The following is a 15,793-nucleotide window of genomic DNA, read 5'->3' as shown; positions in this document are numbered from 1 at the left end:
TCCCTCTTGTTCAACACTTGTCCGATACTTCAACCCCAACGGCTCAAAATCGCTTATATGAGGGATGTGAAATGGACTCTTTCCCCTCCAGGTTAGTTTGAGAGTAGGTTCGCTGGATCTGATCCCTAATGGGTTGACTGGGCCGTGGCATCGCGTGAAACATTCTACCCGGCCCTGTGCTGTGCTGCCAAAGTGGTCCGCAATGGCAACGATCGATACTGCAGTGTATCACGCTCACTCACTGCCTCACATCACACTATCACAGTCCCGGCCCCATTCGGAATATGCTTTGGATTATCAATACATACATAACTACTCCCTCCGTCTCATAATATACGTAGTTATGGGTTTCAGTGCTTAACTCTGATCATCTGTTTTATTTGAAATATTTTTATAATTAGTATTTTTATTGTTATTAAATGATAAAATATGAATATTACTTAATGCGTGACTTAACTTTTAAAATTTTTTTATAAAATATTCAAATAAGACGGACAGTTAAACGTTGGACACGGAAAATTATGGCTACACTTATAATGAATCAGAGGGAGTATTCCCTATTGGCCAGTGAAAGGAGAGTGTTGTTTTCATATAATTTGGTATCCATCCATCTCGACTTGTACGCGCACCACATTTAAGAACTATAATTTGATAGTAGATGGTGACCTAACAATGCACCAAACACCACTCGCCAAGATCCGACAATTTGATTGGTGCGAGGCTTCAAACCGATCGAACTGGATAGCTCACGGGCCTCGCTTATACTATGCCCTTAATTAATTTAAAACCATCTCCCTGGCTCTTCAGTTAGCCATACCCCTCTCTCTCGAGCTAGCTTCTCCCGAGGTCAACCTGACACTACTCATGCCGCCGTGCTCTCGCCTGAGCCAAGCCGCCGCCGCCGGCGCAGGCATGCATGGCTTCCGCTGCGGCGGCGGATCATCGGAACCGCGTCGATCGCTCTCCCCGTCCGACGACACACCCATGTAAGCATATTTGCAGTTAATTTTGTGTTGTTGATGAGTTTTACACGGCTTGGAAGTTTTGGAAGCGTGTGTTGCGCTTTATTAGTAGCAGGTTGTTATTACTACTACTTGTTTGGAAACAAAGCGAGGTTTGGCTTACGCTTTGCTGTGCGTCTGTGCTTCACGCTTGTATATGTGTGCACACGTACAGCTACTATACACAGCTCGATTTCTAGTAGCTTTCTCCCTAGCTATATGAGCCCCTCAAACACATGAAGAAGACACATGCATGATGGCAAAAACGGCGTATTTGCTAGAATTTTGGGTCAGAAGGGAAACAAAAGATGAGATGAGAGAGCCGCCTCTGGATCTTGATTCCTGTTTGGTGAGCATTCCCATACATACACACAAAATTAGTCAAGTACTCCCTCGTCCAATTTCCTTTTTAATCTAGATTAATTGGGATGTATTATATCTTTTTTTTTTTTTTGTTGACCGAGAGAGTACCCGCCTAGTGAGGCTTCAGCCTAGTGCGGCCTGAAAGGAAACAGGCCTTTTTATTGACCCTTTTCCCCCCCTCTTATCGTACACAACTATAGCCCATGTCAGTGTCCTCCTTTGTAGGCCTCTAATTTGATGGGCCGTCGCGGTCCGTCCAAAGAAGGCCTTTGGAAACCTGTATTATGTAAAGCCCAACAGACACGCCAGATAGTAGAACGTGTCAGCAAAGGTAAACACCGATGACTTGTCCACGAAGCTTTGTACTGAATACAGTACACATACACGGTACGTGCCATATATGGCGCATCGATCGGTTCGTGCCTAATTGATAACTTGGTCATTACGTACGTTGCGCACGCAATGGCATCTACTAATCCAAAGAATTAATACGCGATGGTTGGTGGTATGATATGATATGAATCAAGATCTGGTGCAGTTATTATAGTAACCGCAAGTTAGACAGTCACATCCATTTGCAACCGTCGGATCAAACTGATGAACGACAGATAGTTATGCCACGTCACAACCAAGCTACCAATGATGCAGTACATGCTACAGTGCGCTATAGGAGTAAGTGTGCGTGCTACAATGTTCTGGTCGAATCTGAGCTGTTTTTCTTTGATCTAACAGTCACACAAGGACTACTAAAGTTGCAGTCACCGTTGCAACTGCAGATGATCTCGATCCGATATGATAAGTGCTGCCACCAGTCCAGACTCAAGAGGGAGAAACAACAAAAAGGACAAAGTTATTTCAACTGATTCCTCTCCTCTCCTCTCCACTCCTTTTTTCCCCCTCTCCCCAAAAGCAAAAGCGCAAGGCCGTCTCCTCCCCTTTCTCTGCGGCATGGTTCGGATGAGGGTTGATATGGTGTTCTTCTCTCCTCCTTAGCTTATAGCTATATCTAAGCTATAAGCTCTTCTCTTACGCTAGATCCGCAGAAAATCGATCCAATATCCAATCAGTAAGCTATAGTTAGCTGGTTCGATACTTAATTGGATCAGTTCAGTTCATTCAGGTGAGCTAATCCATATGCACACGTAAGATATTTTCTTTTGTTTCCCTTTCTCCGAGATCCCCAAATAAATTAGTTCGAGAGCTAGCTTCCGATTGCTAGTTTTCTGAATTTCTCTTTGATCTCTGATTTTTATGAGTTTATTAAATCGTTTTCTTCTCGTCAGTTGTCATCCATCAACTGATCATCAGAGAGTACGAAGAAGATCTAAGGAAATACCCTACGTCCAAATCGATCGAAGGTACTGTATATGAGAGGCTAGCTCATCATGAAGTGAAAGCTAGCTCGCTCGATCGATTGCTCCCTCGTATGCCTTCTTTTTTTTTTTTTAACTGAGTTAACATCCAATTCTTTTTTCTGATGATATCAGATGATCGAGACGGCCAAGGACGCGGCGGATTTGGAAAAGGCGATCGGCGTCATGGTGGATGATGCTGCTCAAGCTGAGGCGATGGCTGGAGACCAAAACGAGGCCCTGGTTCCTGCAGATCTGCTCGTAAGCCTACGACAAACCTCATGTCCTCATGTTCATGATAGCTCTACTTACTAACTTATGTCGTCCTCGGCTTTTCGTTTCCTCGATCCTCTCCCTTTTTTTTCCTATAGCTAGTTCTTCATCATTCGATTCGAGTCTTTCTCGTATGAGATCCACAACAATCCTGGTTCATCGACTCATATAAACACCGATCGAGGAGCAATGAATAATTGAAGATGCCTAATAAATTAATAAGCCTATATAGTTATCCTGTTTACTGATTTACAAAGCACAATTATTGCCGCCAATTATGCAACAAATATAAGCTAGCAATCGTGCAATACTTGATTTAATTTGTTTGTCTTTCCTGTGAAGAGATGATTTTCCTCTTCTAGGAAAGATCGATCGAGCGGGTATTTTGTTGAAACTATATAGTTGTGCTTTTTTTTTTTGCACTCCGCAAGTTATTATGTGGTTGTATTGTTTATGAACAATACTTGATACTAGTATGTATATTCTGGCATCATCAGCATTAGCATGCATAAATTAAGAGTTTACAATTTTTGCTCAACAATTTCACAAAATTAAAATACGACCTGAGCCGGGTGCACCCTGCAGATCTAGCTTTTGCATATCTATTCAGCTCGGCATACATGCACATGTTTAATCCGTACTTTTATGATTTTTCCTATTAAACAAGTACGATTCAAATTTTAGGAAAAGCAACAGTGAAACGGGGAGGACTCATTAGAGGGTGTGTAATAGTATAAAGTGTGGTGCCCAAATGTTAATGGACTGGTAGAGGTGATGTAGCAGAATGGACACCACCACTACTAACATTTTAAGTAGTATAGAAGTATAGATTTGTGTGACAAAATGCTAAGTAAACACGAAGTGCAAAGCTAGTTTAATTTTGTTCGGCAGATTGATTAATTTTGACACTTCATACCATCGGCACCTTGCATATGTCTCCATTCATGAGAAAAGATAGAACTGTGTAGTAACTATATTTAGTGGAATGAAAGTTGGAAACATCAATTAATTGCTAATTACTAGTAAAATCCAGTGTAGCTTGGAAGTATTATGAGTTTAATTATGACGCATGACTAGCTCTCGCTCTGAGATCAGACTATCAGAGATTATCTGTTACTGGACCTTGACATCCATATTTAGTTTCATTGACATAGATTTGCTATATATAGGTACTCATTTAGGATAACCATATTAGTCATCATAGACATGCTCATTATATAGCCCATCTGAAAAGCTCTACTAGCTAGTAGTAGCTGCTGCTTTCCATTAAAAAAAGCACCAATAGTTACTGTAGCTAGTTGTTGCGTTATTTTAGTACATTTTAGTCGCTACAATTCGATCTGATCTCACCTCTTTGTTACTTACTCGTGCACGTATGTTGAATTTTAACCATTTTGGAATTAACATAGTACATCGCATGATTGCATCAGTAGTTGTATATACGTCTCTATGTCAGACTATTTCATTGGTGAAGTATACTCTGTATACATGAGAGCATATGCAACGTTGCATTAAAGAGGGTTTTATAGAAGAGAGAAGAAGATAGAACCGACTCTATAAGAGCATATATAATAAGACTGAGTTAACAGGCTATATATTGATTCACATTAGCTAAATCCTGCGTGGAAGAGTGAGAAAAGGGGAGAGAGAAGAGGGCGGGCGCATGTTCTGTCGCCGGGCGATAGCACCGGAAACGAAGCCTTCTGCCTGTTTGTGATATGTTTGTGCGCACTTGTAACAGGTGCAAGGGGGTGATGCTAAGAAGCCGAATCAACATGCCCGGAAGAAGTGGCTACGGCTGTGGTTGATCGTTGTCTGGGTGATGATCCTGACCAACCATTTCTTCATCGAGGGAGGCCACAACGTTGATGCCGAATCCAACGACCTGTATTTCACGCTCGTCATGTTCATCGGCCTCCTGTGTGCCATATGCCTCATGTTTCGCGCCCTTAAATAAACGGGCGATGTCTTGTGTGTCACCCTGAATCTGCACGTCAGGTTCGGTATCTTATGTTGCAACTTAATTACAATATAAGTACTTATGACCGTAATAATAAGTTCACAGGAATTTTTAATCTGTACTACGCTGTTGAGTTTCTGGCTCAGCTATTAATGATCAGGATTGCTAGAGTTAAGACGCCGCATTTTTCGCTTATTTCAGTTATTTTTTCTCAGAATTTATTGGTTCTATACCACTATTTATCTATTTGAAACCATGCCATTAGAACCTTATTGATATTTGAGACATGCTGCTATGTACTTACCCCTTCAAAGCAACTATAATTCTTTTTGGACAAATTTGCCCCTTTCTTCCATGGCGTGGCTTCAAATAGATGAATAATAATGGTATTTTTTAAAATTGACAAATTTATAATGGCATGAATCCAATTAACCCTTGTTTTTTTTATCTCTCATATCATCTCTTAGTAAACTGTTAATTACTTTTAAGCTTAATTATCTTATATATATTATGTATTAGGATAAATAAATGGTATGTAATGTACGCTGAGAAGATGGGCTATATTTTTCGCCGAGACAGTCCAAAATAGAGAAACAACTTGTGATAGGCGTTGTGCCTTTTTACATTTTTAGGCCCATATGTACAGAAACATATTGGAGATATGGGAAAAAAAAGGAAAATGTGAATATCGTTCGTGACTGAAAAACGAAAATAACAGATATGAATCGGAACGGGACGATGGGAACCAAAGGTTTGTTGGAAACAAATTTTGTTTTCTATGTAGGTAAAGATAAAGATGAAGGGGGTAACTTGGTTGGTTGTAAGTAAGCAGAAGTTGTGGCTACCATACTGGGTAGACTGTAGAGTTGCACGTAAGTTTGAGTCCTAGCCCCTACGTGCGTGTAAAACATTCTCACCCGTGCCCCCCCTCCCCCTCCCAACCCACACACACAGAGTTCAAATCATAAAACACATTTGACGGCTGAAAAACCAAAAGTTTTGCCGTATGTTTTTAGTCGATAGATTTTGAGCGACTTCGATTCTATTTGCGCTCTAGAGGTTCTATTGATTGTATGATTTTTTTCTCTGTAGTTACTGATTGAATTTAGGACCTGTTCTAAACTGCGTTTTGGTTTACATATTTTAAAACTGCTAAATAGTGTGTTTGGTCTAGAAACTGCATAGAAGTTTTTTAGATAAATCAAATAAATCCATTTTTTCAAGCTTCTAATAATTACTACATCCGTCTCGAAATAAGTGTGGCCGTGGATATTTGTACCCAACGTTTGACCATCCGTCTTATTTGAAAATTTTGTGAAAAATTTGAAAATATTTAGTCACACATAAAGTATTATTCATGTTTTATCATCTAATAGCAATAAAAATACTAATCATAAAAAATTTTCAAATAAGACGAACGGTCAAAATTTGAACGTGAATAGTGCAAAACTGCACTTATTTTGAAACGGAGGGAGTAATACTTAAATAATCATATGCCAATAATTTTCTCATTCTACATGCAGTGCGGCTAATAAGCCGTTTCTAAACGCACTTTAAAACTAAAGCATAGCCTTGCATGTGTAGAGACTTGTGGGATTGTACGTATACGTAACCAATGTTACATTTTTTTTAAATAAAAAATATATTTATTTAATTAAGTTACATGTAAATAACTGATGCGGTTGTATGTAGGTGTAAAAATCTCTGTACGTCCTATAGCTGTATATTTTCACAGCCGCGACCCGCCCTGTACATCATTATTTACATCACTGTAATAAACTGAAGGTAATTAACACCTACAGTATATACTTGTAGGCTAAGAAAAGCGAAGAAAGTTCGGTCAGGACGGACACCAGCTGACCCGCGTGACACATACGCTACCTAGCTCAGTGTATATCAGTCCCGTGCTCTTCTTCCCTAGCTTCCACCTCCTTTCCTCTCATCTTCTCGTGAACCTCTCCCCCTCCTCCTGATCCTCTCCAATTCAATCCATAACGACTTTGATGGCCACCTTCATATGCAATTTCTCCAAGTAGCAATACAAGTTCAGTTCAGAAGAACTTAGCTGCCGGCCGGGAAGATACGTACCGATCGATCGTCCTGGAGGTACTGTACTCATCAAGAGTTTTTTTTTCTTTGCGCTTTATCTCAGATTCATCAGCTTTAATTCTTAATAAATTCCTTTTTGCTGAATGAAACAGGATGATGGAGTAGCACAAGAGAAGAAGAACGCCATGGTGGCCGCCAGGGAGAAGGAGCGGAAGTCAACGCCGCACGTCGTCAAGGGTGCTCCTGCTCAAGCTGCGATGGCGGCCGCCGGAGACGAAGAAGAACAAAGGGAGCTGCCTCCCGGAGGAGAACCTCACCCTGAAGTAAGAGAACAATATATCCCTCCATATGTATGCATACATCAACTTCTCATCGTTGGAACTCGCCAAAAGTTTTTGCTTATTTAGCCCTAAAATGAACAATTCATACAAGTAGAGCTAAGATTCATAAACCAGAAAGCTCTCAAAGGCTATCCACGGCTCCACGCACCTGATTCTGAAGATGTTGTACAAAAGATCAGATTAGTGAATCTCCATATATCTTCATCCAGATCTGACGACGATTATCTTTTACTCATGCTGCAGCCACTGCTAGAGACGGGGGACTTATCACAAGACAAAGAGATGCAGGACGTGCAAGTTTTGCCGAATCATGGCCATCAAGGGGAAGATATAGAAGCAGGACGAAATCACCCATCAAACCTGCCACCTGAGGTAACTCAAAAATCCTCAATATAATTGATCTTGATTGTTTTGTAGAAGCTGACTAGTGACTACTAGCTATCTACTGCATGCAAATCCACGAAGTCATTCGATCTCTTTCCATAATTTTACATGTTTTTAACTTTTACTTCAAAGCTAGCTGCATCAAATAATCCTTTTGATTTGCTTCCATATAATAAGCTTCTGTTATTTTTATCCCAAAGCTAATTTATGGCCTCAAAGATTCAGTTCATAGCATTTAAGCCTAAATACTCACAAGCATACCCTTTCTGGATATTGTTAGCATGAAATATCAGCGAAATTTTTTGTGAGGAAAAATATCAGTGCATGCATATACTAGTACTAAGTTCATCCTTCTGGATATCCATGTGTATCCCCAAGTTTATATATGATAAATTATGAACCTTAATAATCAGTACGTTTGACGTTGCAGATAAATGGATCATCAGCGAGTAGCATTGAAAGGAAAGAGGGCAAACGCCTGATGCATCACTACCTGAAACTTGCACTGCTCTTCGTCACAATCTCTACAGTCCCCCTGATTAACATTCTATTTCTTCGTGGAGATGCACTCAAACTTCCACTCGGACTGAAATTCGCCGCCTTCTTTGCATTCACGGCCTTTGTCACCGCAATTTCCCTCATGTTCCACACCCTGAAGTTGATGAAAATCAAGCCAGAGGACATCATCAGCGCCATCAATTCACAGTTCAAAGTTTCCATAGTCCTCTTGGCTATCTCCATATCCTCCCTTATTTTGTCATTTATTTCCATCACTTGTTCTCTGCTTCCTAAGGCCTATTACTTCCTGCCCATTTCATTGCTCCCTTCAATCCTTGTTGGTGTCTTTCACTTCATTTATAATGGCAAATTCGATGTGAGAGTGAGAGATGTGAGTCCTGAAGAGAGTAAAACTCTGAAGAAATCCCTAAAGAGTGCAACTCAGCTCACCTTATCTTTGGTGACCACATCATTCTCTGGCTTTATTGGTGATCTCCTTGGAATCTATCACAAGACAGAGAAATTGGGTGGTCAGTATTCATACGCCAAGGTGTCGATCTTCTTCATGCTTGGTTCCGGTCTTGCCGGAATCTTGGCGCTGCTCCTTTGCAGGCCGCTGTCCAGCAGTGAAGATCACCGGATATGCCGGCGCTGCTGCTGATCGCCGCGACAATCCTTCACGGGCTCCTCTTGCCGGCCGTCGTCTTCCCTGTCGTCGCCGGAGCCGCCGCGTGGGTGTTCATCGAGTTCTGCACCGCGGCGGCAGGCGAGGAGGAGGAGGAGGAGGACGGGAAGGCCGAGCTGGGGACGATGTACGCCATCTCCGTGGCGGTGGCGTCGGTGTCGTTCGGGGCCGTGCTTGCCGTGTTCGGCGGGCTGCTCGGCGGCGCGGTGGGCAAGGCGCAGCTGAAGGTGTGCACGTTCTTCCTGACGTCGGCGTTCGTCGCGCGGTGAGCCTCGGGGTGGTGGCGTCCACGGCGCCGGCGAGGAAGGCGAGCGTGGCGGTCGCGGCGGCTGTGCTGGCGTGCTGCGGCTTGGGCACCCTCGTGCTCGCCGCGCTCGCTCTCTTCTATCAAATCGGCGCCTGATGGAATGATCCGCCGCCACGCCAGCAAGCTTGTGCGTGACTGTGTGCACCTACAAGTAGTGCACGCATGACGACGACGACACTGTGCACTGAATCAAAGGGCATGCCGATCAGCATAAATATGCATACATTAAGATATCAAATCAAGGAGCTGGAGCTGGAGCTTGATATATATGAAATTAGCGGAATCAGGAATGTACAGACTCTGATGTTTCACCATGCATCAACTGATTGATCGATATATGGCTCAGTTCGATGTATGTATATATATAATTATATATATTAGTTGGCAAGAGACCTGAACTTTTGGAAATGTTACAAACATTTGGTGGAATAGGGAGGAAAACTAATGTGTGACAGACTGCCAGTATACGCCCGTGTTAATTCGTGCAAATCGTTGATACTGTATTAATTAATGAGCTACTTCCTCCGTTTCACAATGTAAGTCATTCTAGTATTTCCCATATTCATATTAATGTATATATCTATACTAGATATATATATCTATCTAGATTCATTAGCATCAATATAAATGTGAAAAATACTAGAATAACTTATATTGTGAAACGGGAGGAGTACTAGTATAGCACATATATGTGTTCTGTGTAGTGTGTACTTATTCATGGTCCACGAATCCAATAACATGACAATGTACGTCTCGTGCCGTCGTACGTCCTACTCCATACTGTACGTATGCACCTATCAAAACTTCATCGTAGACGACACGCATTTCTACTTTTATATATATATATATATATATATATATATATATATATATATATATATATATATATATATATATATATATATATATGTACACACACTCATATGGGGCACCATGGTGCCCGGGCACCATGGTATCAAATGCACAAAATCACTCAAATTTTTTAAAATTTTCAAATTGTGAGTATATACCTAGTTATAATAATTCGATTCATACCTATACCTATCAACAAAACAACTCAAATTTAACTTTATTTCACAATCCATGATTACATACCTAACTAATTATATATATGGATGCTATATACCTAGAATCAAAATCTAACAAAAACAAGTTCAAATTCAGTTCAAACTTGCTTTGAACTAGTTAGTAAAGTAGTTAATGTTAATATCTAAGTAATTGAAAAAGTTTCATACTCATTTGAATTGGGTATATACTCAATTTCAACAATGGTGCCCAGGCACTATGGAGCACCAAACAAATTTACTATATATATATATATATATATATATATATATATATATATATATATATATATATATATATCCAGCAGCACCAATATATATTGGATATGGTCAAAAAGGTGACAGCCACCATGTACATTTGCATACATATATTTTTCTAATTATGTGCCGCGCGACATCTCTATAGATATAGCTAGCCGCAATGTAGGGCCAGCAAAAGGGCCGGACTATCTACGTGTAAATTAAAACAAATTAGCAACAAAAAGATCACGAAACACATTAAGTACGTACCTATCATATGTAGAATATGAGCATCAGATCCAGGCGTTAATTTGACTACGCGTTGCTGTCGGAGTTAGATGCAATGATCGATTTGCCGTATATTGCCAAAAGCAGAGAATCTTAGTGTACAGTACTCCGCCTTTATCGACCTAATCATACATATCCTGCCCTGATCTGTACTTAGGATCACCTAGGCTTAAATTTCCTTGGTCTTCGGCTTAATATAGGAGTATTATCAGAAGAAGATCAATGGCTGGTACTGTGCCTGATCGATATTTAACTGTCGTAGGAACCTTCGCAGAAACTGTCAACAGCTTCCCGACAAAATAAAACAGCATAGTACTCTATCCGTCCTAGAATATAAGAAGTTGTAGCGTTGAACACGGTTATTAATAAAGTAGATAAAAGTGAGTGGTGGAGGGTTGTGATTGAATGAGTAATGGAGGTAGGTGGAAAAAATGAATAGTGGAGGGTTATAATTGGCTGAGGAAAAAATATTAGTGGAGAAGTTGTTATATTTTGAGATAAATCCTAAGAGGTAAAAGTTATTATATTTTGGGACAGAGTTAGTACATATTTCTTCGCGGGAACCTTCATGCGAACCTTCCTTGCAAACTGCGCGCTAATTCTACACCACGAAGAGCATTATAAGCATCTATTCGCTTCTGTTATCATCTAATAAACCGCTCTAATATAATTAAGCACCCGGCCCAGCACCAGAGATCGAGCGGAAGAACGCGACGGCGAGTAGATGGAAAGCGAAAGGGACGAGAGCGCCGTCGTCGCCGGGTTCAGCAGAAGCGGCCGGGAGGATCCCGCCCCGCCGCCGCCGCCGCCGCCGGGTAACCATCAAGCCAACGGCGGTCACCGCCGCGGGCACAGGAGGCGGCGGCGGCGCAGCCGCGGATTGGTCCTGGCTTTCGGTCTGATGCTGACCGCGGCCGCCTACCTTGTTTTTTCTGAAGCACTCACCTCGCCGGCGGCGACCCCTTCGGCGGGGTGGTTCTTCGTGGCGTTTGTGCTGTGGATCGTGGGGCTAATCAGGTTATATGCTTCCAACATGAACTGACTCGGCCGCAGACTAGCTAACTCTGGCACGAGCTAGCACTAGCAGTACGTTCTTTTTTTTTTTTTTTCGCGAACGCACAGTACGTTCTTCTCTACGACCTACTCCTAGCTCGATCGCACGCGGACGGATCGAGGTGGGAACGTGAAGTTGTACATACGACATCGTCGCCGTTTAATTAGCTTGGTTCGTTTTTTTTTTTGTCTTCTCTCTCGATCCATCGATCTCGATCTTGTTTGTTGTTTTGATTTCTACTTATTTGTGATGTCTATAGGTTTTTGTGTTGTAATACAGGTACTAAATATATAGTTGAGGTTTTTTTTTTTTTTTTGTTTTGGTGCTGCATGCGATAACGAGTAGTACTATATATATCCACAGCCGCTAATAAGCTATAAATCCAAACTCCAAAGTTACGTTCATAGAATGAGGCTTGGATGGAGCTCCAGATGTGTCGGGGTGCATGCACGACGAACATGGTAAAAATGATTACGGTAAAATTTGACATTTTTCTTTAAAAAAATATGGTACCACATTTTGCTTGATTTCGGTCGTTTTTTTTTTCATGTATATGTGATTTCTCCCACGCTCTCTCACATATATATAAAGTACTTAGAAAAATATTACAACGTATTTTTTGAAAATTATAAAGTAACAAAAATAACTGTTTTTTATTAAAGATTGTGACTTGTCAGTCGTCAGCTAGTGCCAAATTTACTGGTACTAGTCAAATTGACCGTGAGAAATTAATACACCCAGGCATGTACGTAAACGTACCAATTGCCCGCGGAGAAAGGGGTTCGATCGTAGTAGTACACTAGTACCCCATACATGCGTGTACGACCTTTCATTTTCCTTGATTGTCACCACTCAATTATTAACTTCAACTAATTAAAAACAAAATACAGCCTACTCCATTCATCCAAAAGTATAAGTCCTATTTCTTTTTTACCAAGACCGAGAAATATTTAATTCATTCATCATATGATAAAACCAATGAACATATAACCAATAAGACCATTTTCAAACCAATGACTAGGATGGTGTCTATAGCATTAAATAAGTTACCACTAGGATGAAAAATGATGTGGTAAGTGAATAAATGAGGAAAGAGAAGGAAACCATGTCTTGCATGAGACATAGTTTGTACACAACATCCAAGACATCATGTGAGATAAGTAGCATTAAATTTAAGTATGGAATAGTGGTGTTTGCATTGGAAGAGTACTCCCTCCAGTTCCTAATTTGTTGACGTTTTAGACAGGATTACACATACCAATGAGTGATTAATTAGTGTGCCTACTTCCTGTTTTACCCCTAATAAATATGGTTTTGAGGCATACCAAATCATAACCTGCTCTTGGTTTGAGTGGCCATCTCATGCAAAAGTGAAGCTACCGGTCCTGAGTTCAATTCTTGGTGGCCACATTTTTTTGCATGGCACTGTGGACGTGTGACTGTTGGCATGCATGCACTTTTTTCAGGCGTTCATGCGCGCAGTCGCCGGGAAAGATTTTTCACTCGCGCGCTGCTAACAAAAATTTTGCCAGGTGCGTTTGCCGCCAATAACTCAAATTTTGGCGCTGGTTTGCAGCAGAATCCCCTTTGCCATCTCCATCTATTTATGTTGTGCAATACTAGCTAGTTTGACGCTCCAACTCCCTACATACTCCATCTGTTTAACATGAACTTGAACATGGAGCCATGACCTGCTCCATGGCGAAAATGCCGAAAATAGTACAAGGAGGCGAGTAGAAGGCAAAGAGCCAACAAGCAGGCATAGAAGAAGGAAATTACTCAGCGCGTGGGAGAGCAATGGTTGAACAGGAAACGAGAAGACAAAGCATGCATGACGTTGGAAATAATGGGAGTAGTAATGGCCGGCTGCATGCATGCAGGGGCAAGCAGGTCCAAGATGCACCAAAAAAGCTAAAACGTCAAGAAATATCACACAATGCTTCAAGAGCTAAAACATCAACTAATTTCAAACTAGAGGGAGTAGAGGGAGTAGTGTCTAGTACTAGTTTCTTGATGATATGGAGTTTATGAAAACTATGTCTAGTGTCTTGGGTTGGGAATGGCCTAAGACCATTGCCAACCCAATGACTAGGATGGTATCCATAGCATTAAATAAGCTGCCATCTAGGATAGAAAATGATGTGGTAAATAAATAAATGAGGAAAAAGAAGAAAACCAGGTCTTACATGAGACATAGTTTTTACACAACATCCAAGACATCATGTGAGATAAATAGCATTAAATTTAAGTATAGAACAATAGTGTTTGCGTTGAAAAAGTAGTGTCTAGTACTAATTTCTTGATGATGTGGAGTTTATGAAAACTATGTCTAGTGTCTTGGGTTGGGACTGACCTAAGTACTAAAATGGTTTCTTGAATTCCGATCAACAATTTAATTTAGCATATACTAGTGACTAAAAAAGGATTTAGACTTTTCGAAAAACTAAAGAATGAAATAGGTCGAGACTTTTGGAAGGAGAAAGTATAATTCTACATGGATGCAAATTAAAGTATTCGCCGTCCTCATCTTGCGTTTACGCACAGCGTCACATCGCTGAATTTCTTCCACCACGATGGCAACGGCGCTTTGCTTGGTTGGATGAAATTGTCAGAGAAGATGGTCAAAAGGAGATGTTGGCTGTTTCATTAATTTCCTGATTTATTTTGTGTTTGATCCAGTAGTTAGTTCAAGACAAGTTGGTTTGTAATAGTGTCTATGGGAGAACGTTGTCATTTTTTATATCTTTTGCTGTTCTGGCTAGTTAAACTTAATTAAGGCTGTGTTCGCCATTCATAGTTGGAAACCGAAACAGTCCACACGAAAATGGGAGCGGTTTATTAGCGCGTGATTAATTAAGTATTAGCTTTTTTTTAAAAATAGAATAATTTGATTTTTTTTAAGCAACTTTTGTGTAGAAACTTTTTTTAAAAAACACATCGTTTAACAGTTTGAAAAGCGTGTACGTGGAAAACAAGGGAGAGGGACTGGGAAAAGGGACATCCGACCACACCCTATGACTTTTGTCACCTCATTTCGGTAATGAAATGGGAGAGCTCTCTTGCTCTCTTTCTAAAAAAACCGGCGTTTTGCTTATGTTAGCTCGGTTGATTATATATATATTATTATTGTAATCCAACTTCTACGTAGCTAATCACCTACCCCTCCGTCCACAAAAACACAATCTAAGCCGGATGTGATCGCTTAGGTTTGTTTTCTTTATGAGAAATACTATAGGACGGAATCCCGTCCTTCGTCCTCCAAACGGGATAGTTTAATGATGATCATTTGTGTGCAGCGCCTCTGCATCTCTCACGCACGCTTTCCTAGTAGCCCTATGGCCCACGTAGGTCCCAATGTCACATCATGCACCCTTGACGCATGTAGTAGAGTCACATGCACAAGATTGTGACAAAATAACATGTCATATGCAGCAGTACTTCAAGTACTCTTCCATACAGTAGTACTGCCGGTCACTAGCCCTACACGAGGACTTTTTGCATCAAGAAAAAAGTGAAATTAATTGCATGATAGAAAAAAGTGAAATTAGTGTCATGCCCATAGCTACCAGCTCTAGTATGTGTATCGGACTTAGCACCTCTAGGTATTAAGTCCGATACGTATGTATCAGGCTTAATACCAACAGGTATCATATCTGATACCCACATCTATCAGGTATGGTAACTATAGGTAGGAGCTGCTTTAGGCGGCGTCGATGGAGCCACGGGTTCGGCGGTTTGGAGCGAGGCACGACGACGAGCGACGGAATGGCACAAGGTAGGCACCAGATCTATCGCCTCCTCTTCCTCTTCCTCCGCCGCCGCCCCGCTGCTTGACCTCCCTGACCCGCGACTCCTCCTCCTCCTCCTCTATCTTGGGATATTACGCTGATACCCAGGTACCAAGGTCTGATACCTAGGTACCAAGGCCTGATAC

At 41.2% G+C, this 15,793-nt stretch overlaps 1 protein-coding gene, 1 long non-coding RNA gene and 1 pseudogene across 2 annotated transcripts; 2 read left to right on the top strand and 1 right to left on the bottom strand.

Annotated features, from left to right (window-relative positions):
* Window positions 1–797: 797 nt before the first annotated feature.
* LOC127775663 (uncharacterized) lies at window positions 798–5,105 on the top strand. Its single transcript, XM_052301940.1, has 4 exons — window positions 798–986; window positions 2,648–2,722; window positions 2,852–2,977; window positions 4,731–5,105. Exons 3-4 carry the CDS (start codon window positions 2,852–2,854, stop codon window positions 4,944–4,946), a joined length of 342 nt encoding a protein of 113 aa, XP_052157900.1. The 5' UTR covers window positions 798–986; window positions 2,648–2,722; the 3' UTR covers window positions 4,947–5,105.
* A 1,526-nt stretch (window positions 5,106–6,631) lies between these two features.
* Window positions 6,632–8,341, bottom strand: LOC127777342 (uncharacterized). Its single transcript, XR_008018318.1, has 3 exons — window positions 8,217–8,341; window positions 7,488–7,706; window positions 6,632–7,407 (listed from the first exon to the last, which is right to left on the bottom strand). It is a non-coding gene; the product is annotated as an uncharacterized LOC127777342 (long non-coding RNA).
* On the top strand, window positions 7,184–9,966 carry LOC127777337 (uncharacterized; annotated as a pseudogene).
* The last annotated feature ends 5,827 nt before the right edge of the window (window positions 9,967–15,793 follow it).

This window comes from Oryza glaberrima, chromosome 6, assembly GCF_000147395.1.
Source record: "Oryza glaberrima chromosome 6, OglaRS2, whole genome shotgun sequence".
NCBI classification, from domain to species: Eukaryota; Viridiplantae; Streptophyta; class Magnoliopsida; order Poales; family Poaceae; genus Oryza; species Oryza glaberrima.
Note: the sequence above shows the minus strand (reverse complement) of the source record. Positions and strands in the feature narration are given on the sequence as shown.